This window comes from Cnephaeus nilssonii, assembly GCF_951640355.1.
Source record: "Cnephaeus nilssonii genome assembly, chromosome: 14".
Taxonomy (NCBI): Eukaryota; Metazoa; Chordata; class Mammalia; order Chiroptera; family Vespertilionidae; genus Cnephaeus; species Cnephaeus nilssonii.
Genome location: NC_137085.1, coordinates 49,306,820 through 49,334,765, shown reverse-complemented (window position 1 = coordinate 49,334,765; position 27,946 = coordinate 49,306,820). Strand labels below are relative to the sequence as shown.

Here is a 27,946-nt window from a genome sequence, read left to right as displayed (position 1 = left end):
TAGCACAGTATTGCACATTCAGGGAAAGGGTAAATAATTGTGATTTTGAAGGAATTATTTCTTAAAATTTACTGTGTTGTCCTAAAAGAATTATTGTAGCATGAAGTATCTGTTTCCAGCATGCTAAGATTCTTAAAATGTTACCACCGAGGGGGCCATAACCCAGCTTGCTGACTCAGGAAGCTATAGAAAAAATGATTATGTCTGTCCATTACTTTTCACTGGTTTCACTTGAGAATTAATTGTTGCCTTACAATGTTACTGAAATAAACTTTTAATATACTAGTTAGTATATTGAAAAATAGATCTTTATTGTATTCTGTATCCTCATATTTGAAAAATGTTAGTCTTAGTCTTGTTCTTTTTAATAGCTGTTAAAAGGCCTAGATCAGCGGTCACCAGCCTGTGGTTATAACTGCTGTTTTAATGGGACATGTGAGCAAAGAACTCAACATGGAAATGTTAGTTTACTTTAACTGGAATCCTTTTGGCTGTGGAATGAGGCTGTGCATCTGAATTCCACAGAAATGAATGACCAATTACTCGGTAAATGTTGAGTTTCAGCATATTTAGCAGTTTTAAATCATAGCCATTGGCAAAGGAAATCACTGAAAGGCTAATCTCCACACAAGAAAAGGGCACCACTACTCCTCAAAACAGTCCAGTACAAGGTGTAATAGCAGAATGACATTCCTAATAGTTTACAGAAATTTATGGCCAATAAAGCCAAAATGCACTTAATACCTCTTTATTTAAAAAACAGCCTAGCCCAGTGGTTGGCAAACTCATTAGTCAACAGAGCCAAATATCAACAGTACAACGATTGAAATTTCTTTTGAGAGCTGAAAACCGACTTCTGTGCATGGGCCACGAAGTTTCAATCGCACTGTATGTGCACGCCTGCACGTGGTATTTTGTGGAAGAGCCACACTCAAGGGGCCAAAGAGCCGCAGTTTGCCGACCACTGGCCTAGCCAATTTGAAAGTACATCAATATATATTTTTGATACTACTACATTATTTGGTTTGTAAAAATATAACATGTTGATAATTTCATTTATCTCAAGAATGCAAAGTTGGTTTAATACCTGAAAAATCAATGCAATATACCATATAATCATCTCAATAGATGACCAATTATTTGGTAAATATTGACAAAGCCTAACACCTTTTCATGATAAAAAATACTCAATAAACTAATACTAATAATAGATGGGAACTTCCTCAACCTAAGAAAATAATTTGTGAATATAATGTTTTTCCCCTAAGTTAAGAAAGAAGACAAAGATGTACACTACTCACTTCTGTTGAATACTGTGCTGGAGGTTCTAGCAAGAGGCATCCAGATTAGCTGCAGATGACATGATCTTTAAAGAAAATCCTAAGGAAGCCACAAAAACTATTACAGTTAACTAATGAATCCAGCAGTATTGTAGGATCTAATTTCAACATACTAATTCTATTTGCAATAGCATGGAAAAGAATAAAATACTTAGGAATAAGCTTACAGAAGTATAAGATTTTTACAATGCTAACTATATAAAACATTGCTGAAAGGAATTAAAGACATGTTCTAAGACCAACAAGCTTAATATTAAGATGGCAATATTCTCCAAATTGATCTATAGATTGAGTACAGTTCCTATCAAATCCCAGCTGCCTTTTGTGTGTGCACACACATAACTTGACAAGCTGATCCTGCAAGGGACCCAGGATAGCCAAAACATTCTTGAGAAAAACTTAGGACTCACACTTTCAAAACTTCCTACAGAGTAGCAACAGTAATCAAGACAGTGTGGTACTGGCAGAAACAGACATACATCAGTGTAGTGCAATCAGTCCAGAAATAGACTCATACATCATAGTCTATTGAGTTTTGACAATTCAATGGGAGAAAAACTTCAGTAAATGGTTCTGGGACACTGAATCTTCACATACAAAAGAACAAAGTTAGACCCCCTCACTTCATAGGACATAAAAAAATGAACTCAAATGGATCAAAGACTAACACGTGGAAACTAAAATTATGAAACCCTTAGAAGAAAACATTGGCATTAGTACCTGCTTTTGCTAACCGAAAGAAATGAGAGGATTTTCACTTTTTTGAAAAAAGCTGTTACCGTACAAACGTAGGTCTTTCAAAAAAGCCGAGTGCCACAGCACAAACTTTCAGAAAGCAGGAACACCCTGCTCTTGGATAGTGGGGGAATGAGACCTCTATCTGATAAGCTTCTAGTATCCAAAATATATAAAAACTCTTGCAAATCAACAATAGAAAGATAAATGACCCAAATGTGAAGTGACCAAAGGATGTGAACATGTTTATCCAAAGATACACAAATAGCTAATAATCATGAAAAGACAGCCATAAGGGAAATGCAAATCTGTAATGAGATACCACCACTTATTATATTAACACAGATGGCTATAACCAAAAATACAACATTAATAAGTATAGATCGGAACCACTGCTAATAGGAATTGAAAAAAAATAGCCCAGGCACTTTGGGAATATGGTTAGGCATTTCCACTCCTAGACAGAACTGAAAATAGGTCCACACAAACTACTTCTACATGCATGTTCATAGTAGTCAAAAATGTGGAAACCACCCAATTCCTTAAATAACCAGATAAACAAATATAGCATGTCTGTAAAATGGAATATTATTCAACCTTGAAAAGGAATGAAGCATTGATACACAAAGATGAACATCATGCTCAGTGAAAGAAATCAGACAGAAAAAGCCACATATAACATTATTCCATTTATGTGAAATGTCCAGAATATGCAAATCCATAGACACAGATTTAGGAATACAGGACAACAGGAAAAAGTAAAAATCAAATTGTTAATCCCACCTGTTAGAGATAATGCTTGGTGCCCTCTACACTTTTATATATAAAGTTTTGCTTGGTGGAAATCATATGGTATGCATGATTTTGTATCATTTTTCATGATAGTTTAAAACATTTTCCATGCCATCAATATGAATCATTTGTTCCAATCTTGCATTGTCGAGCATCTAGGATGCTGCCAACTCTTGAGGCTCCTATTCTAAATAATTCTGCATATAAACAAATATTAAGTCTGCTGAATTTCTAAGTTATTTCATAAGAAAAATTCTAAGAGGTGGAATTATATGATCAAAAGAATATTTATGTGGCTTTTAATACATTTACTTTTTGCTGTTAACCTGAGATGGTGAACAAACAAAAGTTCATGTAATGGTTTTATTTTCCTTTACCAAGTAAAAAAGTACACATTACAGAAGTAGCAGCAACTTTAATTCAAGCAAAGGTTGACTATCCCCAAATGACTTCTTGTTTTGGTATTAGCAAATAATTTAAACCTCTGTTATACTGAATATTTAAATTCACTGGTTAAAAATATGGCTTAAACAGTTGATATGTGAATCAAACAAGGCAAAATAAGATTGAGTTTTTAAATATTAAATTATATTAAGAAATTATCAGAGATTTTCCTATAAATTTGTCTCTTTTGCCACCCATTTCTATTAGTTGAAAAACAAGTACCGGTATTTTCTAGAGGATTCATTTATGGCATTAACCCTAGGAATACAGCTCTTATTGACGCCTGCTTGGGACAGTGCAAGATGAACCCAGCAGCACATTAGGATATTTGAAAAGATGACAGCTGTTTAAATGGTAAATCATTTTTATTGACGGAATATTCACACCAAACACAAAAGTAATGCTAGGTCTTCTCCTAGTGGACTAGGGCAGAAGAAATTTCAGTTCAGTTTCTTGCTGAGCTCATGATGTACTCACCTGGGAAACAGTTCTACCTTAAGATTCAGGGAAAAGGTGGTTTAAAACAAAGGCTTAAATAAAAGTAGCACCAGAAGGACCAGGTCAGGTACCAATAATCACATATTCCACCCATTCAGGAGTTTCAGTATGTGAAATTATTGCACTTGTAAAAAGTAAATGATAGTAAATTACCAAACCCAATAATTTAAAACAGTTTGATGAATTCTGAACTAAGCAATTTCAAAATGGTTTTGAGTTTCCCGTCAAAGGAAACCTGGCTAGGACAACTAAATCTAGCCACTTACTTTTAAAAACAAGGATAGAGGACCAAATTTTATTTCTAAACTGTAATTGCACTAAGAGGCTGTTTTACATAGTGGTATGAATTTGGTCCACATGAAATACATTGTTATAAAAATAAACAAGTTTGTTTTTGTAAAAAATAACATTGCATTCCTTTGTTCAAATTGCACAGTACAAACAAGCTATCTAAATTAATACTGTTATAAGGTAATTAGAAGTACATACAGTGGGTATGTGTTTAGTCTGAAGCAATTAAGGAGTATGCAGTTTTCATAATATATGAAAACTAAAATTAAGTCATATCTAGAAATACATAAAATATTTTAAAAATTACAATGAAGAATGCATTCTTTACATACTAATTTTTAGTTAGCCGTGATAATACAGGATTCAGTATATTTACATAAAAGTCCATTTTTACTCAATTTACAAAAGCAATAAATAAGAAACTACATCAATTTGCACAAAACCTGTTTCATTTCATGATTGGTGTGACCATTTCTATTTCTGTTATTTTATGACCAAGCCAATAAAATAAACCTGTCTTCCTCTGTGAATCAACCTGTCTTCCTCTATGAAGACTGCTCATATTTGGAAAGAAGAGCAAGCCCTGTCTTTATTCCAAGAGTGAGTATACATAGCCATGCAGAATCCAGCATAAACCTTACAAATTATAATACAAGCCCTAAAAATATGAACAGTGCCTTTGAGTATATTTACACAAGGTTATTCACAAAAAGATAAAGTTCTTGATACAAAATAGCTTAGTGGTATCTAACACATAATTAGACAAGAACCCCTCCGACCTCTACCCATGCTGGTCCAGCAGGAATGCCGCTGGCACACTGACTCACAGGTAAAGTGCTCCCATCATTCAGGACTGGCATGTGCTGTGCCAGGGCAGGCATCTGCTCAGGAGGCCCAGTTAGAGTCCAGTGCTCTTAATCTAGGGCATTCCAGGTAGCTCAGGTACCTGACAAGCTACAGCAAGCACATGAGCATTTATTTTTAAAAAAGCAGCCTGGACCAGAAAACATGTAAGAAGCTATATGTAGTGAAAAAGCAAGCTCATCTGGGGCAAAACAATCCCTATGGTTTAAGAGCTACCAACCTTTAAGAATAAAACCAAAATATTCTCATGTACATCTGTATAGTATTCTTTATTACTTTCCACCAAAGCTTTAAAAATTTTTTTTATGAAAGATGATTTATTCTGGTATCACATTTTTCTGGAGTCAAGGAGATTTCTTAGAGAAGAGTTAGTTAAAATTTAATACCTTACCAGAGTCTCTGAGCTGAGCTCCCTGGTTAAATCATCCAACGAGGTCACAGTGTCCTCAGTTGCACGCACGCTGCTGCTAATTAATACTGCCGTGGTGACGGCACCTCACTGTTGTTAGGACACACAACAGTCGTAAGTCCCGTCCTGAAAAGTTTCCTCCTCCTCTGTGCGGGCTGTGTTCTCCTCTTTCCGGCTGACCATACCGCTACCTCCGACCTCGACCTGGGGGATGCTTCCATGGCCCGAGGAGCCCCTGCTCTCCTCTGCCCGGGGACTAGTCTGTTCAGGAGTCTTACCCACAGTTACTGGCTGGAAGGCTTCAGGATGGACCTGCTCTTCTGTTATCTCACTGAGCTTCTGTAATTGTGGCTTAATGATGTTCAAAAATGGCTTATATCCAGGACTAAGTAAAAGAAAGAGGAAATTAGTTTTCATCTGCCATATTCAAAAGGCTCCATAGAGTGTTCTGTATATACTAGAGGCCCAGTGCATGAAATTTGTGCATAGGTAGGATCCCTAGGCCTGACCCACGATCAGGGTCCATCAGGGCCTTCTGGCTGCTGGCTGGGACCTTCATTCTGCGCCCACCCCTTAGTGGTCAGCGCACGTTATAGCGAGTGATCGAACTCCCAGTCTCCCGGTCGAATTCATGAGGGGACACTTTGCATATTAGCCTTTTATATATACAAATATACTTTTTCTATTGATTTCAGAGAGGAAGGGAGAGAGAAAATCATAATTATGAGAAAGAATCTGATAGGCTGCCTCCTACATGCCCTCCATTGGGGATCAAGCTTGCAACCCGGGAATGTGCCCTGACAGGGAATCAAACCATGACCTCCTGGTTCATAGGTTGATGCTCAATCACTGAGCAACACTGGCCGGGCATTACAGTGTTATTGGAAAATTCCTACTAAACACAGATTCAGTAAGGTCAGTGATTGATTATGGGGGGAGAGGAGGCAGCACAGGAAGGTAGGAAGGGAAGGTTTCTTAGGTGCCCTGGCCAGCATAGAAGGGCTGCACATAGCATTAGCGTGAGTCTTAAATTTCTGAGCACTAGGAGCAAATTATCTAGTATTACAATTAAAAATCATATTCCACAGTGTAAGGACCAACAGGATTTTAGACTTGAAAAAGAACTTTCAGAGAACCTGAATGAACTTTCCAATTAAGGAAAACTACATCCAAGTAAGGGAAGCCCCCAAATCCACACACAATTGGTGAGTAAGGGCTAGAACCCCAGGCGCCTAACTTCTATCCACTACTTTTTTTTTTTTAAACTAAAGTGTCCTTTATTCTATATGTCCTAATAGAGTTTTATTAGCATCCACTACTTTTTTTTAAAAAAAATATGTTTTTATTGATTTATAGAGAGAGGAAGGGAGAAGGATAGGGAGATAGAAACATTGATGAGAGAGAAATATACATCAGCTGCCTCCTGCATGCCCCCTACTGGGGATCCAGCCCGCAACCCGGGCATGTGCCCTGATCTGGAATCAAACTGGTGACCTCTTTGTTCATGGGTTGATGCTCAACCACTGAGCCACACTGGCCGGGCCATCCACTACTCTTAATTTGGTTTGCTAGTAATGGCCATGCAATGTTAAATTCATATAGACTAAGCTTTTATTTTTTCAAGTAGAAATTTTTAGGTTATTTAATTCCACAGAACCACAAACCTTAAGTTCCAGTCTTAATTCATAAGCCAGTCAGAGAAAGATAAATATCACATGGTCTCACTCATTTGTGGAATATAATGAACAATATAAACTGATGAACAAAAACAGATCCAGAGACAGAGAAGCATCGATCGGACCGTCAAACTTCAGAGGGAAGGTAGGGGAGGGTGGGGGTAAAGGGGAGAAATCAACCAAAGGACTTGTATGCATGCATATAAGCCTAACCAATGGACACAGACACCAGGGGGTGAGGGTATGAGTGTGTGTGTGTGGGGGGGCAATGGGGGGAAAAGGACACATATGTAATACCTTAATCAATAAAGAAAACCAAAAAAAACAAAGATCATTTGTGCTGCATCAATTTTAAGTCAGTGATATGCATTCCATTTTAAAATGACCAACACTCTCTCACTGGACATCACTCCTCTAAATGTTTGGTACAGAACAGTAACTAAAGAAAACAGCCTTAAAATGAACATATTAAAGCATTTTTATATTGACCAACCTAAAATCTCTAAATAAATGAACCAGAGCTAAGCCTTAATGGGAAAGGACAGGGTTCACCAATGAACAGCAGAGAAACAAGCGGACAGGAACGAGCACTTACCAGTCTGCAGAGGCCCAGCGGTCCACCGCATGTAGCCCTGTCTGTATGTTCTGTAACATCTCTCCATCTACCTCTGTCGTCTGCATAATCACCAAAATCTGGTTGATTATTGAGGATTCTCTAAGAATCAAGCCTATGACAATGCACCAGTCCAGACATCCTGCCTCCATGAAGATGTGTAGCAAATACCTATACATAAACAGGAACAGAATAACTGAGAAGGAAATATGGAGCTAAGAAGAATCTAGATGTCAGAAGGGCAATTTATCAGGAAAGTAGCCCCTGTACCTTATTTGCCCAAATATCCCAAGTAGGGATTCTGTACTTTCAAAAGGCTGAGAAACTCACCGCAGCTGGACCTGGGATTTGTGAGGCCCTTTACTGGCCAACTCCATGGAGATGTGCTCCAGCTCTGACTGAGTTAAACTGAGTGTGGAGAAGTTTTCATCCACCACTGTCCAGTCCCCATCCACCATGGAGCTACTTTCAGTCAAGTCTGTGGCTGAACCAATACTGCATTCATCACCTGATGAAGAAGTGCCAAAAGTTATAAACAAACTTCATGTGGAAAATGTTTTAACTTTAGTTTTAATTACTGGCTGTTTCTTAGATGTTGATTTCTCTTGAAGAGTTTGAAACTAAAACATAAACCCATTGCTAAAATTCCCAAGTTATATTAACAGTAGTAGATATTTTTTTAAAAAGCCATTAGTGCCTGGCCAGTGTGGTCCAGTGGTTGAATGCTGACCTATGAACCACGAGGTCATGGTTTGATTCCTGATCAGGGCACATGCCTGGGTTGTGGGCTCGATCCCCATTGAGGGGTGTGTAGGAGACAACCAATCAATGATTCTCTCTCATCATTGATGTTTCTATCTCTCTCCCTCTCCCTTCCTCTCTGAAATGGATAAAAACGTGTATTTTTTTAAAAAACCATTAGAACGGTAACCAGGCATTATGTGCCTTCACATGGAAAAACATGCCACTACCTATTAAAAAAAAAGCTATAATCTGATCAAGTCTTTAGATTTAATTACCAATTGGCAAGAAAAACAGAGGAAACTGTTAAACTAAATCATCAAGATGCAATCACCAAAATCCACATTATGGGAAAATCCATTAAGCAAGTTTCTTCAATGAATAAGTAGGAAGAAGAAAAAAAAAAAGATGGGGAGGGGAACAATCACTAAAAAGAGAATTAAAAACATAACAATCACAATATATCAAAAACAATTGGATTCTGAAAGCTTTCTGGATATTGATGGGTTAAAAGTTTAGAAGGATGATATGGTATTATGGCTATTTTTTAAAGAGTCCTTTTAGAGATAAATACTGCAATATTCACAAAATATACGCTGAGTGGCCAGATTATTATGATCTCTGAATGCATAACAATCTGGCCACACAGTGTATATCCTATATAATAAAAGGCTAATATGCAAATTGCCCCCTCGACCAGGAGTTCAACCAGCAGGCAGGCCGGCCAACCGCCCATGTCCCCTCCCCCTGGCCAGGCTGCACCGGGCCTCTAATACATACATATATATACACTGAGTGGCCAGATTATTATGCGTTCAGAGATAATAATAATCGGGCCACTCAGTGTAATGTTTTGGATTTGGTTAAAAAAATACAGGAGGGGGAAGTGGTCAAACAAATTTGGTCATGAGTTGGTAACTGAAGCTGGGTGATGGATACATGGATCCATTATACTATTATCTCAACCTTTATGTCTGAAATGATTTTTTAAAAAAAATTATTTTTATTGTTTTTTTACAGAGAGAAAGGGAGAGGGCTAGAGAGTTAGAAACATCGATGAGAGAGAAACATCAATCAGCTGCCTCCTGCACACCTCCTATTGGGGATATGCCTGCAACCAAGGTGCATGCCCTTGACCGGAATCGAACCTGGGACCCTTCAGTCTGCAGGTCGACACTCTATCCACTAAGCCAAACCGGTTAGGGCTGAAATGATGTCTTTAAAAAGTTTCTTAAAAATAAAAAAAAATAAAAAAGCAATGGGCCCTGGCCAGTTTTGCTCAATGGATAGAGCATCCCGGGTTTGATTCAGGTCAAGAGCATGTATCTCATTTGCAGGCTCCTCTCTGGCCCGGGGGGCGTGTGCAGGAGGCAACCAATTGATGGATTTCTCTCACATGGATGTTTCTCTCTGCCTTTTCCTCTCTCTTCCACTCTCCCTCCCCAAAAAAAGTCCATGAAAAATATGCTCAGGCGAGAATTTAAAAAAAAGAGAGCAATGGTACCACCTCATGTCCATTATGATGGCTAATATTAAAAAAACAAACAGCAAATAAGTGTGGGCGAGGATGTGGAGAAACCTGAACACCCTTGTCAACATTGGTGGGAATGTAAAATGTTATAGCTGCTATGGAAATATGATGGTTCCTCAAAAAATAAATAAAAACAGAATTGCCATATGATCTGGCAATCCCACTTTTGGATATATATACCCCAAAGAACTGAAAAAGGATATATATATACTTTCATGTTCACTACAGCATTATTCATAATAACCAAAGGTGGAACAACCCAAGTATACATCAGTAGATGGATGGACAAACAAAATGTGGTATATACATACAATGAAATATTACTCTATCTAATAAAGTAAGTTCTCATGCATTCTACAACAGGGATGAACTTTGAGAATGTTATGCTGACGGAAATAAGCCAATTACAAAAAGACAAATACTGCATGATTCCATTTACATGAGGTATCTAAAGTAGTGAAATTCAGAGAGATAAAAAATAGAATGGTATTTGCCAGTAGTTGGGGAGTGAGGAATGGGAAGTAGTTATGAATGGGTACAGGATTTTATTATTTTTTTAAAATATATTTTATTGATTTTTTACAGAGAGGAAGAGAGCGAGACAGAGAGTCAGAAACATCGATGAGAGAGAAACATCGATCAGCTGCCTCCTACACACCCCCTACTGGGGATTTGCCCGCAACCAAGGTACATGCCCTTGATTGGAATCGAACCCGGGACCCTTCAGTCCGCAGGCCAACGCTCTATCCACTGAGCCAAACCGGTTTTGGCTGGGTACAGGGTTTTAGTTTGTAAGATGAAAGAGTTCTGGATACTGGTAGAACAATGTGAACGGGAATTGTAAACACTACTGAACTGTACATTAAAAATGGTTAAGATGGTAAATTTTTTATGTATTCTACCACACTTGGAAAAAAAAAATAATGGCATCTATAAGCCTACCCACATAGCAGAAGCTCAGCTTATAGTGATGACAGGTGAATACCTGGCCATTAAGAAAACTGCAGAAAATCAGATTAGTTAGTACTAGTTGCTCCAAATTATATAAATCTAAGCAACATAAATCACTTTAAAAATTCCTCAAATTTTATCTTACCCATTTCTTTCATTTTTCTTTTATTGATTTTTAGAGAGAAAGGGAGAGGGAGAGATAGAAACATCAATGGTGAGAATCATTGACTGGCTGCCTCCTGCATGACCCCTACTGGGGATTGAGCCCACAACCTGGGCATGTGCCTAGACAGGGAATCAAACTGGTGCTCTCTTAGTTTCTAGGTTGACGCTCAATCGCTGAGCCACACTGGCCAGGCCTTATCCATTACTTTAAGAGCAGAGGTTGGCATACATATTTTGGTAAAGGGCCAGATAGTAAATATTTTAGGGTTTAAAGTCTAAGAGGCAAAATTAAGGATATTATGTAGGAAGTTAAAAGAAAATGTCCACATTTTAAAATAAACAAAATAAAAGAGACGATAAGTGAGTACAATTTTTTTATGATACAGGTATACTTATGAGAAAAATGAAATTTTTATATGGAGATAGTTAACATTCTGCTTACATGAGGTTCAAAGTCAGTGTTTCTGTACATTAAAATCTATTGCAAAAGTTCAACTATTAGTGCTGATCTGTAATAAGATTTTGCCTATTTCATTTTACCTTCAATACATATGGTGGCATATAGTCAAGGCCAATTGGCCTTGCTCTAGTAACCCTCACCTACCCAGCAGATGCTAATGGCTAATCCTCAAGGAAACATCTTCAAAGAAGAATGAAGCTCTCTCTGAAGTGCTGCAGCACCTCAACTCCCTCCCAAAGGAACTGAAGAAGAGCTAGGTCTTAAAAGTGACACTCACCTTTGTTAGATAAAGGTGACAGGAAGGCCTCTTGCATTTGTGGTCCCTGGGATGAGGCTGTGTCTATCTCATGGTGAGTAGGGCCAATGTTGCTGAGCCAGCTCTGACTTCGTTGGACATTAGAGAGGCCAGCATCTATCTCAAGGTTTAAGAAACGGTCAGCTGATTGAGACTTTAACAGCTGCTCTCCCACTGCAAGGTAGATCCAAAAACAAGAAAATGGAAATTCAAGATGCACACACTGCCATTTCCAATTCAGTTCTTTCAACCTCTCTCCCCGCACTCGCTCAATATTAGAAGTTCAAAGCCAATTACTGTCCTACACTGCATCCCCTGCCCATAAATCAGGGCTGTGGGACTGTAACAAAATGGACTGACTATATAATGCCACCTAAGAGTCATCTAATGTCATCAAATCTTATTAGAACTAGGCAAAATTTTACTCTGTTCATCTTTGATGTGGTTTTCCTTGGTTCTAAGATGACATGAAGTTTCCAAATGCCATAGTTAAAGGCTTTTGTTTCAATTTTCTTAAATGACAATTAGAACAGTCTTCCTTAAAAAGACCCGAACTAAAAAACTTTATCTTTTAATTTTTCTTTCACCAAAGTGATTTCACTTTGTCCTCTCCTAGTTTAGAAGATGGGCTCTCAGAGATGCATTTTTACCATTTCTCTGGAATGAGCTCTGTCAGGTAAGGAACAATTCCAAAACTCCTTCCCAAATTAAGTGTGGTAGTTCTATATTCAGTCAATTCTCAACTTGTTGAGAATCTGAGATAACAATGGCTATATTTATACATTGGATTTCAAGGTCACAAGTCTCTGAGACATAGGTTCTACTTTATTCACATCCTTGATCAAAATGGTGGACTGATGTACAAAAACTTGGCTTTTATCTCTTCCTGAGTTTAGAATGAAAAGACTTCTTTGAATATCAACTAACTGCAAAACATCTAAGTTCCTGGAGTAATACACTCGCCTGTACCTTGACACAAGCTTGCACTACCTGTTCGGAGTTTGCCATTCTTGAAAGGAGAACTGAGGGAAGAGGCTGGGATGATGGGAAGTGGCCACAGGAAATCTTTATGGAGTCTCTTCAGGGCTATCACAAAGTTGTCCACCCGGGCAGCTCGGGCACGCTCCTTACAGAGCCAACTAATGAGTTCAAAGCCCAACTGGGCTGCAAAGCAACCCAGGTCCTTGAGCCGAACTTCTTCTAAGAGACGCCGAGCATGTCTCCAGAGCATCATGTCAATATACATGTTTTCTGCACAGTCGCTGTCTTTACTCCATCTGTAAGTGGGAACACAAGGAAGCTACAGAAAAATCTTTACTGGAAGTCTTCACATACTTTTACGTAGTAGCACTGAGTGCGCTGATAGGGAGGTAAAAGACCCAAGATCTAATTCTGATTGAAGAGGAGGATAAAGTATGAGGTCTTCTCCTCCCTGTGATACACCAACCCGCTGAACAATGCCTGGAACTCAGCAGGCTTTTACAACATAATTGTAGAATGAATACATGGAATAGGAGAAAACAGGAGGCAAAGCCAAACCAGGAAAGAGGTGGTAACTGCTTGAAGGAAAGAAAGGGAGCACATTAATGCTATATTTGAAAAGTCCAAGGAAAAGAGGGAAGGAAATCAGATCAAAGAAACTAATGAGAAGAAAAGTGAAATGAAGTCTCTTAATGTGAGTTATGGTAGTTATGTAAAAAATACAAATAAAAAATAATTTAAAAAAATTAATGACTTCACTAAATCCAGTCTCTCATCCCTTACTCATGGGCACTGGTGTGCCCACCTGGTCTGTAACGGTATGTGGTGCTTCTGGAGAGAGGCAGCCCTGGAGCAGGCGGCATGCACTCAAGTCTCAGCTCTGCACTCATTAGTTGTGTGAACATAACCAAGTTTATTTTCTGGACCTCTGTTTCTTCACCTGAATCATGTGGGTAACAATAGTATCTACCCTATGTACCCATAACAGTTGTTGAAAGAATTAAAGACCTACACATGTAAATGCCAGAACCATGCTTAGCACATAGTGAGCACTGAGTCTGCATTAGGATTTAAGTTCAGGGTATGGCTGAGAAGCTTCTGTTTGCCTGACAACTGTTTATAGGTTGCATTTCACGTGTATATAGCCCAAGATTGTGTGTATGTTGCAGGTGGGGGTGATATTAATGGCTGTGATAAGAAAAAGCAGTTAAACATCACAATAAAGAAAGTTCAGTAAGCTCTATGTGCCAGGCACTGCAGACACAATACGAACATTATGAAAGGATTAGGGAAGAGGAAAAAAAACAGGAGCCAAGAACATGCAACACAAGAAGGAATCATGGGCCTCACAAACGGGGTAATTCTATTTTATAATGTTCAGTGCGAGTCCGTAGCTGACCTCTCAGAAGCAACAGCCCACCCATGGGGGATGGAGGTTTCCATCTCCAGATGCACTTCCTTGTTGCTCTCCCACTGTTTAATGACTTCTCCAAAGTCACAGGAGAGTCTAGTATATGAGGACTGAATTTTATTTTTTTTGTCAAGAGGTACAGTTGGAAAGGAGGATAAAACTGTTGACTGTAGGAAGGCTTTTGGATTACCTGCAGCTTTATTATCTTCCTTTTTATCCAATAATCAAGTAATTTAAAGTTAATTACATTCAGAACAGGTATATCGAGACCTACTCTAATATAAGGGGCAGAAACTGTAGAAGTGAACTTTGGAGGAAGAAGGAAATATTTTTGAGAATTGCAAAAGGAAGTGCAAGTAGATCAAGTAGTTGTTTTCATGTGATCTGACTTTACAAATGCCCTGAAATGCAATGTGTCACTCAACGCCCTACAAGCATAACAGCTTTTCGTCCTTTTACCTTTTTCCCGAAGGCCCAGATGGCATACTTAGTGTTTTCTGTAAGCTGAATTTACTAGCAGGTACGTTGTCAGCGGACTGGGACAAACTGATGCTGCGATTCCTGAAGAACTCAAATCCTCCGCTTGAACTGGGTTCCTGAGAGTGCACACAACGTGCAGTGCGGTTAGAGGGGATGCCACATGGGTATATGCCCAGAGAAGCTGCCCTATTTGCAACTAACCTGAGCTGTAGGTGTGGATGGAGGTGTCTCAGATTCTCCAGAGCCAATGGCTTTAAGAAATCGAATCATGTGCCGACATAAGTCCCACTTGCCTTGCTCCAGGGCTGTGTTGAACAGAAGTGTGGCATGTTGCCTGCTTACTGCTGGGACTTCCATATTCTACAAAAACAACCAAGGAAGACAAGCATTCCTTTTATAGTGCAAATAATTTGGGAAACTATGAGCAACTCTTTATCTCCATGGTTCCCTAAACCCAGAGGAGAAATGCAGCTGCAACACGGCATGGGACAGTTTAGCAGTAAAATTAAAGGAGCACTAGAAGTATCAGACAAGAAAAGCTGAGGTGCATACTGTGCTGCGTAACATAAATTGTGATTACTGAACTCCACTACATGCCAGATCATTATATAAACCTCACACACACTCTTTCGTTTCTCCTAGTGAATCGGCAAAATAGGCACGTCATTCCTATTTTACAGATGAGGAAACTAAGTTAAGTTAACTTGTTGAAGCAAGAATAAAAATCTAAATTTGCCAGACTCCAAAAAAGCCCAGGTCTGTCTCCTGGGACAGCTTTCTGAGGAAGGGACTTAAAAATCGTTGCTTTGGGCAGTATTTTGTAGTACCGTTACACAAACAGCATCCTAAATAATTCTTTCACAAATTTATTTGTTATCCTCATCCAAGGATATGTTTACTGATTTTACAGAAAAAGGAAGGGAAAGAGAGAGCAAGAAAAACATCGATTTGAGAGACATGGATCAACTGCCTCCTGTATTTGCCCCGACTGGAGATTGAACCTGCAACCTAAGTATGTGCCTTGACCAGGAGTCAAACCTGCAAACCTTTGGTGTGCGGGACAACACTAGAAACCAACTAACCCACACGGCCAGGGCTCTTCCACAAATTTAACCTTACTGCCTGCTTTGACCTTCACAGAAAGGTGACTAATAGACAAGTTTAACTGTAATTAATCCACAGCAATTTAGGAATTCTGATAGAACAAAAGTTTCCAATTCCATTGCTTCAGAGATCACTGAAAGTCTAAGGAGTGACCTAAAAAAACAACAAATAGCTGCATTAATTTGTTTCTATTTTTATGATTCCGTGTTTCTATTTTTATGATTTCTATTTTTATGATTCTCTCTTCAAGATTAATCAAGGAATCAGAATTTCATGGCCGTCCAGCAGATACTCTGCTGGAATATCTCTGGTTTCAATCAGTTGTCATTGTAGACAGGAAATCTGCTTCAGGCAGTCTGAAACCAGGTTTATGGTTAGCTTCTTACATCAGCAACAGAACTTTGCAATCATCGAAATTTTACATCAGACACACAGGAACAACAACTATCAAGCAGCCTTGTCAAATATATAATGAAGCAAATTTTCTAGAGTCTCAAAGAACACATTATTTTGAGAACTGCAATGACAGTAATTACTGTGGCAGGCCTGAGACCTCTTAACTCACTGTGGGGAGCCTCATATAAGGTGCTCTGTTATGACCCAGGCTCTAACCACAGTCCCTGCATCAAGTCCACACTACAAGGAAATACCTATTATGCTGGGGCGGCTCAGACAAACCCAGTAATATTCATGTTATATGTACTATTAATACATATAATACGACACTTCTTCAGTATTACTCAAGATAATATTATAAACTCATCAGTCTCTTTTAGGCCTATTTATGGACAAACAGGATTTTTAAAACTCTACAATGTTACTATCAAGCAATGAATGCATAAATAAGTGGAACAACATGATGTTTCTCTGTGTCCCTTCCTCTTTCTCTGAAAACAAATAAATACAATTTAAAAACCCTGCAATGTTCCTTTTTAATATTCAAAGAAATTTTCTGTTATTTGATAAAAATAAGTTCTTCAAAAGCAAAGATATAAACTGAATAGAAAACAGGACTGAATTAATTCCTTATGCACAATCACAGTGTCAAAACAGGACGTTTCTTTTTCCCCAGAAGTTTAAGATCATTAATTCTTGTACCTTTTTAAGAAGAGAACTGTTACCTGTAAGATAATAAGGTAAGAGGCAGCTGTGTCCAAATCCTGAGCCATCAAACATTCCTCAAACAAGTCCTTGGGGTTTCCGACGGCTGCAAAAAGGTAGTTCCACAGGGCATACTCAGTCTTCCTGGCACAATGCACAACGGTCTGCAGGAAGAGGGGGAACTCGGTGATAAACTTCGCCACCGTGGGAAGCAGAGGGTCGGGAATGGGCTCCCGTGAGGTAGCTTCCTCTTCCAGCACTTCGTGGAGCATGAGCTCCAGCACGTGAGGGAAGTAGGGTAACGTGGAGCAGGACTGGGCCAGGAGCAAGGCCTGCTCCCCGAGGTTCCTGACCAGCAGCTGACGGAGGATGTGGTGGAGGTAGATCTGCGAGGTTCTCTCCACGACACAGAAGGGGAAGAGCACCTCCAGCTGCTCCCTAGCACTGCTCCGAGTGTACAGAGAGTCGTAGAGCACAGTGTCATTGACAGCACCGAGGACTAACGCATCTTCAAACAGAACCGCCAGCGGGTAAATGTTGATGTGGAAAGGCAGCATGATCCGCTGGGACAAGAAGGAATGGGGCTTGCGGTGGTCCCTGGGGAAGAGAGGGAGCCAAACTTTCATCCCTGCTCCTCCACAGCTCAGCCAGAGGGCCTCCAGAAGGTGCCGCTTTTGTTTATTTGCTCGACACGTAGTCCATACATTTTCAACAGACTGAGCTAGTACAACAGGAGGACAGAATGGCAGCTGGAAAAGGAGACAAGAATCAGTTTTTTTTTTTCCTATTAAATCTGTAGGTTAAGTTCCTAGGCACTAGTTTCCCAAGACTTTCAAAATGCGAGTACAACTTTTTAGGAAAATTACGGTAACTTATTTAGAATTAGAGTTAATAATAGTCCCCTGGCCTTTCAGAGTATGTGTATTTAGATCTAAAAACCAAAACCTATGAACTTCACCAGTTTATACTATTTTCCCATTAGAATTTGGAAATACAGCCTAAGCAATAACATTATTTTATTATTTCAGGACCTTATCCTTCACCCTTCACAAATTGTTTTATACCCTTGAGGCTTAAGACTAATTTCACGTACTCTCTTAGTGTCCAAATCACAAGACAATACTCTCCTCTTAAATTATTTTATTTCCTCATCCTGATGCCATACATTCTTAACGTTCTAAACGATGTGCATTCACTCACCAGTTTCCTCTGGTTCGGGTTACTGTCCTTCTCCCGGATCTGTGGGCCTGACCGGTCCCTCTGCATCATGATGAGCTGCCCTGCAAGATTCAGCATAATGCTCTCTGCATCACGAGCCTGAAGAAAAAGAAATTAAATCCATACTAATTTTTAGGTATGTTTTCAGCATTTTCTCCCCAACCCCTAAAGTTTACAGTTTAAACGACCAACAGTATTTATTGAGTGTGTACCCTGTGTAGTCATTCTGTTAGGCTCTGTGAGTATGTACAAGAAGCTTTCTGACTAGGGTAGGAAATGCCTAACACAATGTAATTAATGAACATGCAAATGAATATAAAATTGAGGGCTGAGCTGAATTATCTTGGAAAAACTAAGAGATCTTCAGACGTTCATAAAAATGAGAGTTCAATTTAGTGATCTAGGTGGCATAGCTAGAGAAAGTTTGAAGCATGAGGAAGACATACATGGGTAGGTGGGAAAAGTTTGGTACTCTAGTTGAAGAACAAATGTAAATTACATGGATAGGCTGGAATAATTCTTTTGGGAAAGTGAGAACAATCTGTCTAGATTAGGGGTATTATGAGAAAAACAGTGGATGCTAACAAACCTTCAGTTGTAAAGAGGAAGAGTAATTTGACTAAAAAACAACAACAAAAAAACCCCACAAAACAAAAGCTTACTGATATCCTATACATAAAAGGTAGAAAAAGAGAACTGAAGCAAATTCTATTTTCTTCAGATGGATCCATGCATTCAACATTTTCTAATGATAATATTACAATATGCAAGAACAGGTGACCACAACAGCATTTTCAGGCAATTTTAATGAACTCTTCAGAAACCTATAACCCAAAAGAAGGACAACCTGTATCCTTTAAACCCTAAATCTAAAGGAACCCTACACACCATCTCTTACCTCCCAAAGTCCCCGAAAGATTATTCTCATTGGAGTTTCAGAGATAAGAGCTCCCTCTCATGGGGGAGGCATCTCACTGTTGAACTGTCCTCACTGCTAGCTTTTTAAAAATCTTTAATATTAATGAAGCCATGCTTTGCTGTAGCAATCTTGGTCTTCCCTCTGTGCAACATGTATTCCGTCTATTTCCCATTATAGTTCGACCTCAATCTGCTCTTTACCAAGTTAGATATCTCCTCTTTGTGAAATGCCCTCCTAAAACAGGGCACCCAGTACTACTCATGCTACTGATTGTCTATTATATCTGAGATATCAGGAGTCCCTTTTTTCCTAATATGAAAATGGCAAACATAATTGAAAGTATGGAGAATAGTATAATGAAGCCCCATATTCCAATCATCCTAATTCACAATTATCAAGATTTTGTTGTATTTGTTCTATCAATCCCTTTTATAAAATTTATTTTGCCAAAGTATTTTAAAGATAGCATGCCATTTTATCCTTATACACTTAATCTGCATCTCTAAAATATATGAATGTTTGCTTACATAATCATAATGCCAGTATCACATCTAATAAAATTTACAATTCTTCCTTAGTGTCATCTCTCAGTCCACACTTAAATATCTTTACTTGTTTTAACAGTGTCTCTTATAGTCAGTCTGACTCATGATACGCATTACATTTACCTGTTATGGCTCTAAAGTCTTATTTAGAAGAGCCTCCTCTTACTATACTTTTCTCTCCCATGTCATTAACCTGTTCTAGCTGGCCTACAGCATGTTCTACATTCTGTTTCCTGTGGTGTTAAAACTAAAATTCCCTGTATCTCCTGTGAATGGAAAATGACTTTATACAATTCGGGTTCAATGTTTTTGGTAGTAACTCTTCATGTTGCATCACCCGGGAAGCATGCCACACCTCACTCTCCCACTTTAGTGATAAGATTTATTAAGACTAAGGTATGACCGCCTCATCCTTTCACTGTAAAACCCCACCAACCTTTGTCTGATGATTTCACCTAATAATAACCATTGCCTGAATCAGTTATTTCCTTGGGCGACTCTTTAATTCTTATATTCCTCCCACATCTTTCACCTAGAATTCTTCTGTAAAACAGAACTTTTCATCAACTAGGACTATCTGGTTACCATGACATATTTTGCAGAGGAAATGGGACCTTTATTTTAAAGGAGTTTCATGAAAGTGCCTTAATAGGAAGCAAAAGACAGACTGAGCAGAGATGAATGACAAATCTAACATGGAATTTTTTTCCTATGAAAAGGGGTTCCACATTGACATGAAGTTTGGAAACCACTGGTTTAATGAAAGGAGCCTTGGAGTAGAAGTTATGAAACCTGGGTCCTGGTGGCACCACTACATGCTTTCACCATAAAAGATAGCATTCTCCTTCCTCTGTCCTCATCATTAACTAATGGAGTCCTCTAAACTTAAATCCATGCTACTTCTTTCCATTTTCTTTGTCACTGCCCAAGTTTGGGCCACTAAACGCAACTCACCTAGTTCATTACAATGCCTCCCAGAGACTTTCCCTACATCCTGTTTTGTCCTACTCTAGTTCATTTTCCTCCTTGCAGTTAGAGTACATGTTATAAAGTTTACATGTAGTAATAGCCAGCTTAAAATATTTTAGACTTTAAGATAGTCTGAAGTCTGTATCAACAACAGGACTCATGTCCTGACATTCTATGCTTCAGTCACCCTGAAACTCTTCCAATTCCCTGCACATGTCATGTTCTCTCTTATCTACGGCTCTTTGCACTGCTGTTCCTTCTGCCTCAACCGCCTCTCCCTCTCCCCCTGCCCCCCACTTTACTTAATCACCACTTGTTCTTCAGGTCTCCATCTGAATGTTACAGAAATCTTCTCTGATTGTTTAGACTACTCCATGTTTTTGTTACACACACTTAGAGTAACCTGTACTACTTTTGGTACATACCTCACAATTATAATTACTTATGTATGTAATTACTTCTTTATGTTGAGCAGAAACCATATTTAGCTTGTCACTGTAACTCAGCATCTACATGTAAGGCATATACTAGACAGTATTTATTTAGTGAACAAATAAACAGTTCCCAATATCAACTTAAAAAACTAAAAACTGAGTTGACAATTCTAAAGAGCTCATAACAGAATGATACCTGCTGTGGCATTTTCAAGGTGATTCCATTCTCTGTACTCACTGATGTCAGAGTGACAGATACTACCAGGAAAGGGTGAGGAATGTAGCGTGACATGGAGACTTCCTGAAGAACTTGGATACCAGCAGTAGTATTTGGACTGTAACAACAAAAAAGAAACCCACACACCTCAAAAACAATGCTAGCAAGGTTGCTCCTCCCACACCCCGCTACTAAAAGTATTAGATTTCATACTATGGAGACCCGAATGCCTTCTACCTATTGTTCCCTCTTCCCCGAGTATCCTTTACTAGTAAGCAGCAGACTGACAAGGTTGAGGCATCCACAGGGAGATGAGGGAGAAAGAAAGGAAATAAGATGTAAAAGGGAAGAAAAGCTAGGGAAGAATGTATTAGAACAGCTTAGTTGGTTGAGAAAGGTTATAGGTTCTATCTAGACTAGTAAGATTTCTTAATTTTTATCTTTACATTACTCCTCAATCAACAATGCTACTTTACCAAATACACACTTCATGGCTGCTTAAAAAAAGAAACAAACAAATCAAAAACCTGAGAGCAAAACAAAACTCGAGAGGCATGATTTAAACGCTGCAAGCCAACCAGATGCTAAGAGGAATGCAGGCAACACACAGCAGCAACAGGACTGCCCGCTTCTCCTGCCCAGACCACAGCCACCAGCTCAGTGGGAAAGGTGCATCTGCGGAGGAAAAGCTTCCCAATGCCTTAACGCTGCGGAGTCCTGACATCTCCCCAGGTGTCCGGGACACTTGGGTAGTGACTGACCACTTGTTTTTAAGGTTGTGAAAAAATTGGGATCTGAAAGGTTTACCCCATCCCAAACCAGGTATTTTTTTCAAATGAATCCAGTAAAATTACTGAAGAAGTTAGTGCAGGCTTATTTATTTATTTACTTACTTTGGTAGCTAAAAAATACTGTATGAATATCACTAATTAAAATTCCTTGTTTTTAAAACTCCTAAAACAAACAAAACCCCCACTAAATATGAAATTAGAGTAGCTTTTAAAAAATAAAAACTACAGAGGAAACATGATACACAGGAGCAAAGAGTGACTTCCCACATGCTCTGGACTTACCCCTCAGACTTCCTCTCAATACTGTAAAGGCATATTGAGCAGTCAGCTCTAAACACTACCACCATGTCCCGGAAGACACTAAGCAGTAAGGTCTCTGCTTGTGCTTTGGTGACGTGAGCAAAGGCATTGTCCAGATTCGATGTTCGCAAATAAACTCTCAGCTGCAGAAAACAGAAATAAAGAAAATGGGAAAAACAAGATGCCTACCAGAGATGCCTAAATCCATGCTCTTTATCTACTGACGTTTTTCAAGTAAGAGGAGTTAAAAGGCTAATGTGAGCATTAATAATAAATGGATGTTTATATTTTGACAGGGAAGGCTCATTCTACAAATAATCAAAAGATGAAGTGATCAAAACTGAGACTGTACTATTATGATACTCCTTTTAGATCTGAATATTTAGACCTGACTCAAGGAGACCAACAATTTCTCAAAAATAAACATACAAATCAATAAACAACCCTTACAACAAACTTTTCTTCTTTTGAATTTATTTTTTAACTTTTTTACAAACTTTATAGAGAATGTCTAACAGATAAAAATCATTAGAAAAAGTTATCTAGAACTCATTATTCCTTTAAATTTTTTAAAAGTAGTAACCTGATAAAGGAATACACTATTGATAAACTCCAACAATATCAAGGAATCTCAAAATAATTATAAGTGAAAGAAGACCAAAAAAAGAATATGATTCTATTTATAAACATTTCTAGAAAAATGTAAATTAATCCAAAGTATCAGGTACAAGGTTGCCAGAGAATGAGGTGATGGGAAATTGTAGTTGGGTATGTGGGACAGGAGGAAAAATTATAAGGAACCCAAAGGAAACTCTTAGGGGTAATGGATATATTGATTATCTCAACTTTGGTGATTGTTTCTTGGTGTGTAAATGTCATTACATTAAATTATATATTTAAAAAAAAAGTAGTAACCTGAAATGAAAATCCCATGATCTAAAAATGCCTAATTCTTAATTAAAAAATAAAAAGTTTTATTTATTTTCCAATAAATTATCCTAATAAAAGGGTAATATGCTAATTAGACCGGGAGACCTTCCGGATGTCCTTCGGGACAAAGCCATGGTGGCAGGCAGAGGCAGAGGTCGTTAGGGGTGATTGGGCCAGCAGGAGGGGCAGTTGGGGGCGATCAGGTAGGCAGGCAGAGTGGTTAAGGGCAATCAGGCAGGCAGGCAGGTGAGCGGTTAGGAGCCAGTGGTCCCAGATTGCGAGAGGGATGTCCAACAGCCGGTTTAGGCCTGATCCCTGTGGCCCCGAGGGGTCCCAGACTGGAGAGGGTGCAGGCTAGGCTGAGGGACACCCCCCTACCCCGGTGCACAAATTTTGTGCACTGGGCCACTAGTTTTTATATAAAACAAAATAGTGATTAATATCTTTAAAAATAAAACAATGCTATTTTTGAGAGAAAAAACTTACCTCTTCTTGACGGTCACTTATGTTATAACATGCAAGGACAATAAAATCATTCCACCAGGCTAAGCCACCTGTCACAATCATATTTTGCTCCTTAAAAGAAAAAAGAAAAATTACCTTTATTTATGCTGCCAGAAATTACATTAATACACTAATAACATATTCTAAACAAATAATGAAAGCTGAAGTTATTTCTGTTCTAGTCTCATACTCCCAATTAAGCATTACTCTAGGGCCTTTATTACTGATTCATATTCTATTGAAAAATATAAACATTTCTGTAAGGCAGAAAATACATCATTCAAAATAATGGGAATAATGCAGCATCATTATTCCCACATTCAAAGACCCTCGTTTAAATTCTGGCTTTATCATTTTATCAGCTGCTTGATTCTGAATCCTAATTTCTTCTATAAAATGGTTAAGTAACAACAGTGCTCTCATTGGGTTGATATGAAGATCAATGCACTAACATATATGAAAGCATCTTAAAGTGCCTGATACACGGTAGACACCCTTTAAATATTAATTTCCTCCTATTTGATTCATGCAAAATTCAACTGCATTTGTTTGTATGCTACCCAAATATTCATATCACATGCACACAAGACAATCAGAAAAATGATCTCAAATTTTGTGGAAATATATCCTATGAACTCAAGTTGGAATGTAAAAGTAAATCCTCAAGTTAAAAAGTTATAGTCTCTGATCTTAAAGAAAATGAAAGACAAACCAACTATCTCAACACAAAATCCTTCATCAAGTATCAAATACTTTATGAGAATTGACTCATACATAATCCAACATCACTTAATATTTGATTTTATTTCTAAATAAGCAAACAGTGATTTACATTGTAGTTATTTCATACTGTAGTCTTCTTTTACTTTAAGAAATCAATTTTTAATTTCAAAAAGACTAACCTGGGTAATGTTTCCAAAAAGTTTCCATTTTTTGGTGAGTAAAGAGTAATGTGCAAAACCAAACTTGCCAACCACAGCAATATTCTGTCCAAGCTTATCAATCGCTGAAAACTGATTAAAGAATAATAATTAAAAACTCTTCCTTACAAACCTATATTCTTTATTAGATATAAAGAGCTTAGTAATACACCAGGCAAAAAGACTATTAATAAATGAAATGTAAAATTTAAAGTTCTATCCTATATAATAAAGAGGTAATATGCAAAATGACCATCACTCCAACACACAAGATGGCCACCCCCATGTGGTCAAATATGGCCACCCCTATGTGGGCACAAGATGGCCACCACAAGTTGGCCAGCAGGGGAGGGCAGTTGGGGGGCACCAGGCCTGCAAGAGAGAGGAGTTGGGGGCGATCAGGCCTGCAGGGGAGGGCAGTTGGGAGGGGGGACGAGGCCTACAGGGGAGGGCAGTTGGGGGGGACGAGGCCTGCAGGGGAGGACAGTGGGGGGAGAGGGAAGACCAGGCCTGCAGGGGAGGGCAGTTGTGGGCAACCAGGCCAGCAGGGGAGGGCAGTTAGGGGCAATCGGGCTGGCAGGGGAGCAGTTCGGCGTTGATCAGGCTGGCATGGGAGTGGTTAGGGGGTGATCAGGCTGGCAGGCACGCGAGCGGTTGGGAGCCAGTAGTCCTGGATTGTGAGAGGGGTCCCAGATTAGAGAGGGTGCAGGCTGGGCTGAGGGACACCCCTCTCCCCCGTGCACGAATTTTGTGCACCGGGCCTCTAGTATATTTATATACAACTTACATTTAACTAAATTATAGATGTTATACACTAACAATGTAAAAAGGATCAAGTATTAAAATCTTTACTTTTATTAATGCACTTATTGAAAGGCTCAATTCCCAGAACACCTCTTAACAGCAAATGCTATCCAATGAAAGTTAACACCAACAAAATAACTTACCCGTATAGGCCAATTGCTCTCTAGATAGGTGCTGGAAATCTAAAGAAAATAACACATTAGTTTGGTAAGACTTATGAAATGAATTTAAACCTTAAAGCATTAATGTCACAATATGAGATTCATTTTCTTATACAATGTTTAAAGAGTGTCCAAATATGGGTATTACTAGCAGAGTACTTGGCATTTACCATTTGTATACCAGCCAATATTTCACATCTTCTCTCTTAGTCATTTCATTCTAAGTTTCTAGACACCAGGCTTTTCTTTTTCTTATTCCTCTACACTTTTGTTTTAAATATTCAATACTCAGCAAACACGAACTGACACAAGATTTTTAGAGATGCACCCACAGGGCCGCCAAGCATTGTGTAGATATCATCTACAGTTTGGGCTTGCTGATCGGAACTATCCTCAAAAACAACCTTACCTAATAAAATTAAAGCCCCTGCAAGAGCTTTGTCTTTATTATTTTTATATTTTTTCATTTCTGAATAAAAAAGCAATGCATGCTTATAAAATTAAAAAAAATTAAACAATATAAAAATGTACAAAATGAAATGCTCCTGTAACATCATTGCTCAGGGCTAACCACTGGGTCGTTTTTACCCTATCTCTAAACAAACATCCATGTACATGTAATATTGTGTATAAGCTACTATTTTTATTGAGGTGTTCATTTATAAGAACTTTTAGTATATTATCCGTATTAACTTTTTGTCTGCAACCTAAATAGTAAAAATGCCTCCTCATGTCGTCTTACATCTGTGTACATGGGGTCTTTGTATCACTCCAACAAGAATTTTAAACTTAATGAATTCTCTATGAGCTATCAATGTAGATTAAATAAATTACAGCTTTACAGAGACCCATTTTTTTTTTACTAGCCTACTGATTAAGTCATTTTCATGAACATGTGGTGAATGTGGGGTGAAAATTAACAGAACGAGAGAACAAGGAAAGAATCTTCTGATCTTGGAATAAGAGAACCTTCAATTTATTTAAATTTATATTCATTTTACTCAAAGTAAAAGCATTACATATTCAAAAAAAGAAAGCCAAATTAAAAAGTCAGGAAAATGTCATCAAATCCAGTGGGATTCTTTGCATGATATGAAGATAAAACGAAACCAAGTAAAAAATAATATGCTGAAAACATCTGCATTAACCTGGACAAAGTTTATTTATAAAACCATTTGTTAGAGTTCACTTATTATCTAGTAAGCCAACCTATATTCTAAATAAATTGCTAGCTGTTTGTACATTAGAAAATTTTAACTCCAGTGCTGGAATTAAAGATAACGGTGTCACAATATATGCTTGAAGAATGCTTAACTTGTATCTTAATGGATATGCCATACTATTCAGGCCAATAATAAAACTCACTTGATGGGTGAAATTAGTTCAGAATAATGATAATCTAAGGTCATGAACAGGTGGCAAAATAAAAGATGCAAGTAGTTTTGTAGGAGGCTGTAAGCAAAATTCTTTTCTTTTTTGGATGAAGAAAACAGTCACCTGAAGGATGTATCTGGAGTATAACTGGGCCAGCCACCCATGACACTAAAAAGAACTCTCTTCCCCAATATCTTGGTGTTTCATAAGCATTTATGAAATGTGTGGGTGGGTAGAGCGCGAGGTGGGTGCCAACACAAGGAGTTTCTAATCATGGGAACCTAGGTTAAATCTTATATGATCACACTCTCATGAGTATCTGTAAGAAGAAACAATTTATTCTTTTAACCCCCCCAAAGTCTCTGAGGTGCCACAAATGGTTTATTTTCAAAACTCAAAGGGCTTTATTACCCATGTAGTTTTGTATCTGAAGATGCCATAAAATAATAAAAACTCTATTTTTACCCCAGTAGGTCACCTTTACTGATCTGTGCCATCTGAACTTTGAGCTCTGCCCCTAATACTGAGAACAAGAAATGGCAGAAGGAAAAGCAGCAGCTAATAAATACTGCAGAAACTCAGGTCGGGATTCCATACCCCGGCTCAAAGCCATGCCAGACCACTGAGAAAACTGAGTGCTGGGGTACAGAATCTCTACTCCTAACTTCTTAGGGTTCTCTTCAGTCTCAAAGAACCTAATTTTTTCTCTTAAAGTCATTCTGCTAAAACCCTGTCTCCTGCCTAGACCCACTTCTGTCTGTAACTGGTGAGACTGTGAGAGCCTTCTTCCTAGAAGATTTGATCTGTGCCAACACCACACATGGTGCATAAGAATTAGAGTAAATCATTTGTAAATAAAATAGCCTTTAGAATCCTCGCTGCTGACATGCTTAACACATTGTAGGTGTTTATCTCCCACATTTCATGAAGCTTACTCTCTAAATAGCCAGGTTAACTAGAAAACCAACATTTCAGAAC

The 27,946-nt window shown here is 38.4% G+C and overlaps 1 protein-coding gene across 4 annotated transcripts in view; it reads right to left on the bottom strand.

The window, feature by feature from the left end:
- Positions 1-58: 58 nt before the first annotated feature.
- The window catches only part of RIC1 (RIC1 homolog, RAB6A GEF complex partner 1), a 110,245-nt gene continuing 82,357 nt past the window's right edge, over positions 59-27,946 (bottom strand). For all 4 annotated transcript variants that reach the window (XM_079791138.1, XM_079791140.1, XM_079791139.1 and 1 more), the window contains exons 13-26: positions 25,577-25,615; positions 24,612-24,722; positions 23,692-23,781; positions 22,258-22,418; positions 21,164-21,302; positions 18,083-18,199; positions 16,903-17,631; positions 14,879-15,037; positions 14,657-14,793; positions 12,796-13,082; positions 11,788-11,979; positions 7,993-8,170; positions 7,645-7,833; positions 59-5,758 (exon numbers count right to left, since the gene is read on the bottom strand). In XM_079791138.1, coding sequence (XP_079647264.1) covers positions 5,470-5,758; positions 7,645-7,833; positions 7,993-8,170; positions 11,788-11,979; positions 12,796-13,082; positions 14,657-14,793; positions 14,879-15,037; positions 16,903-17,631; positions 18,083-18,199; positions 21,164-21,302; positions 22,258-22,418; positions 23,692-23,781; positions 24,612-24,722; positions 25,577-25,615 — 2,817 coding nt within the window. In that variant the 3' untranslated portion in view covers positions 59-5,469. The remainder of the gene's footprint in view (positions 5,759-7,644; positions 7,834-7,992; positions 8,171-11,787; positions 11,980-12,795; positions 13,083-14,656; positions 14,794-14,878; positions 15,038-16,902; positions 17,632-18,082; positions 18,200-21,163; positions 21,303-22,257; positions 22,419-23,691; positions 23,782-24,611; positions 24,723-25,576; positions 25,616-27,946) is intronic.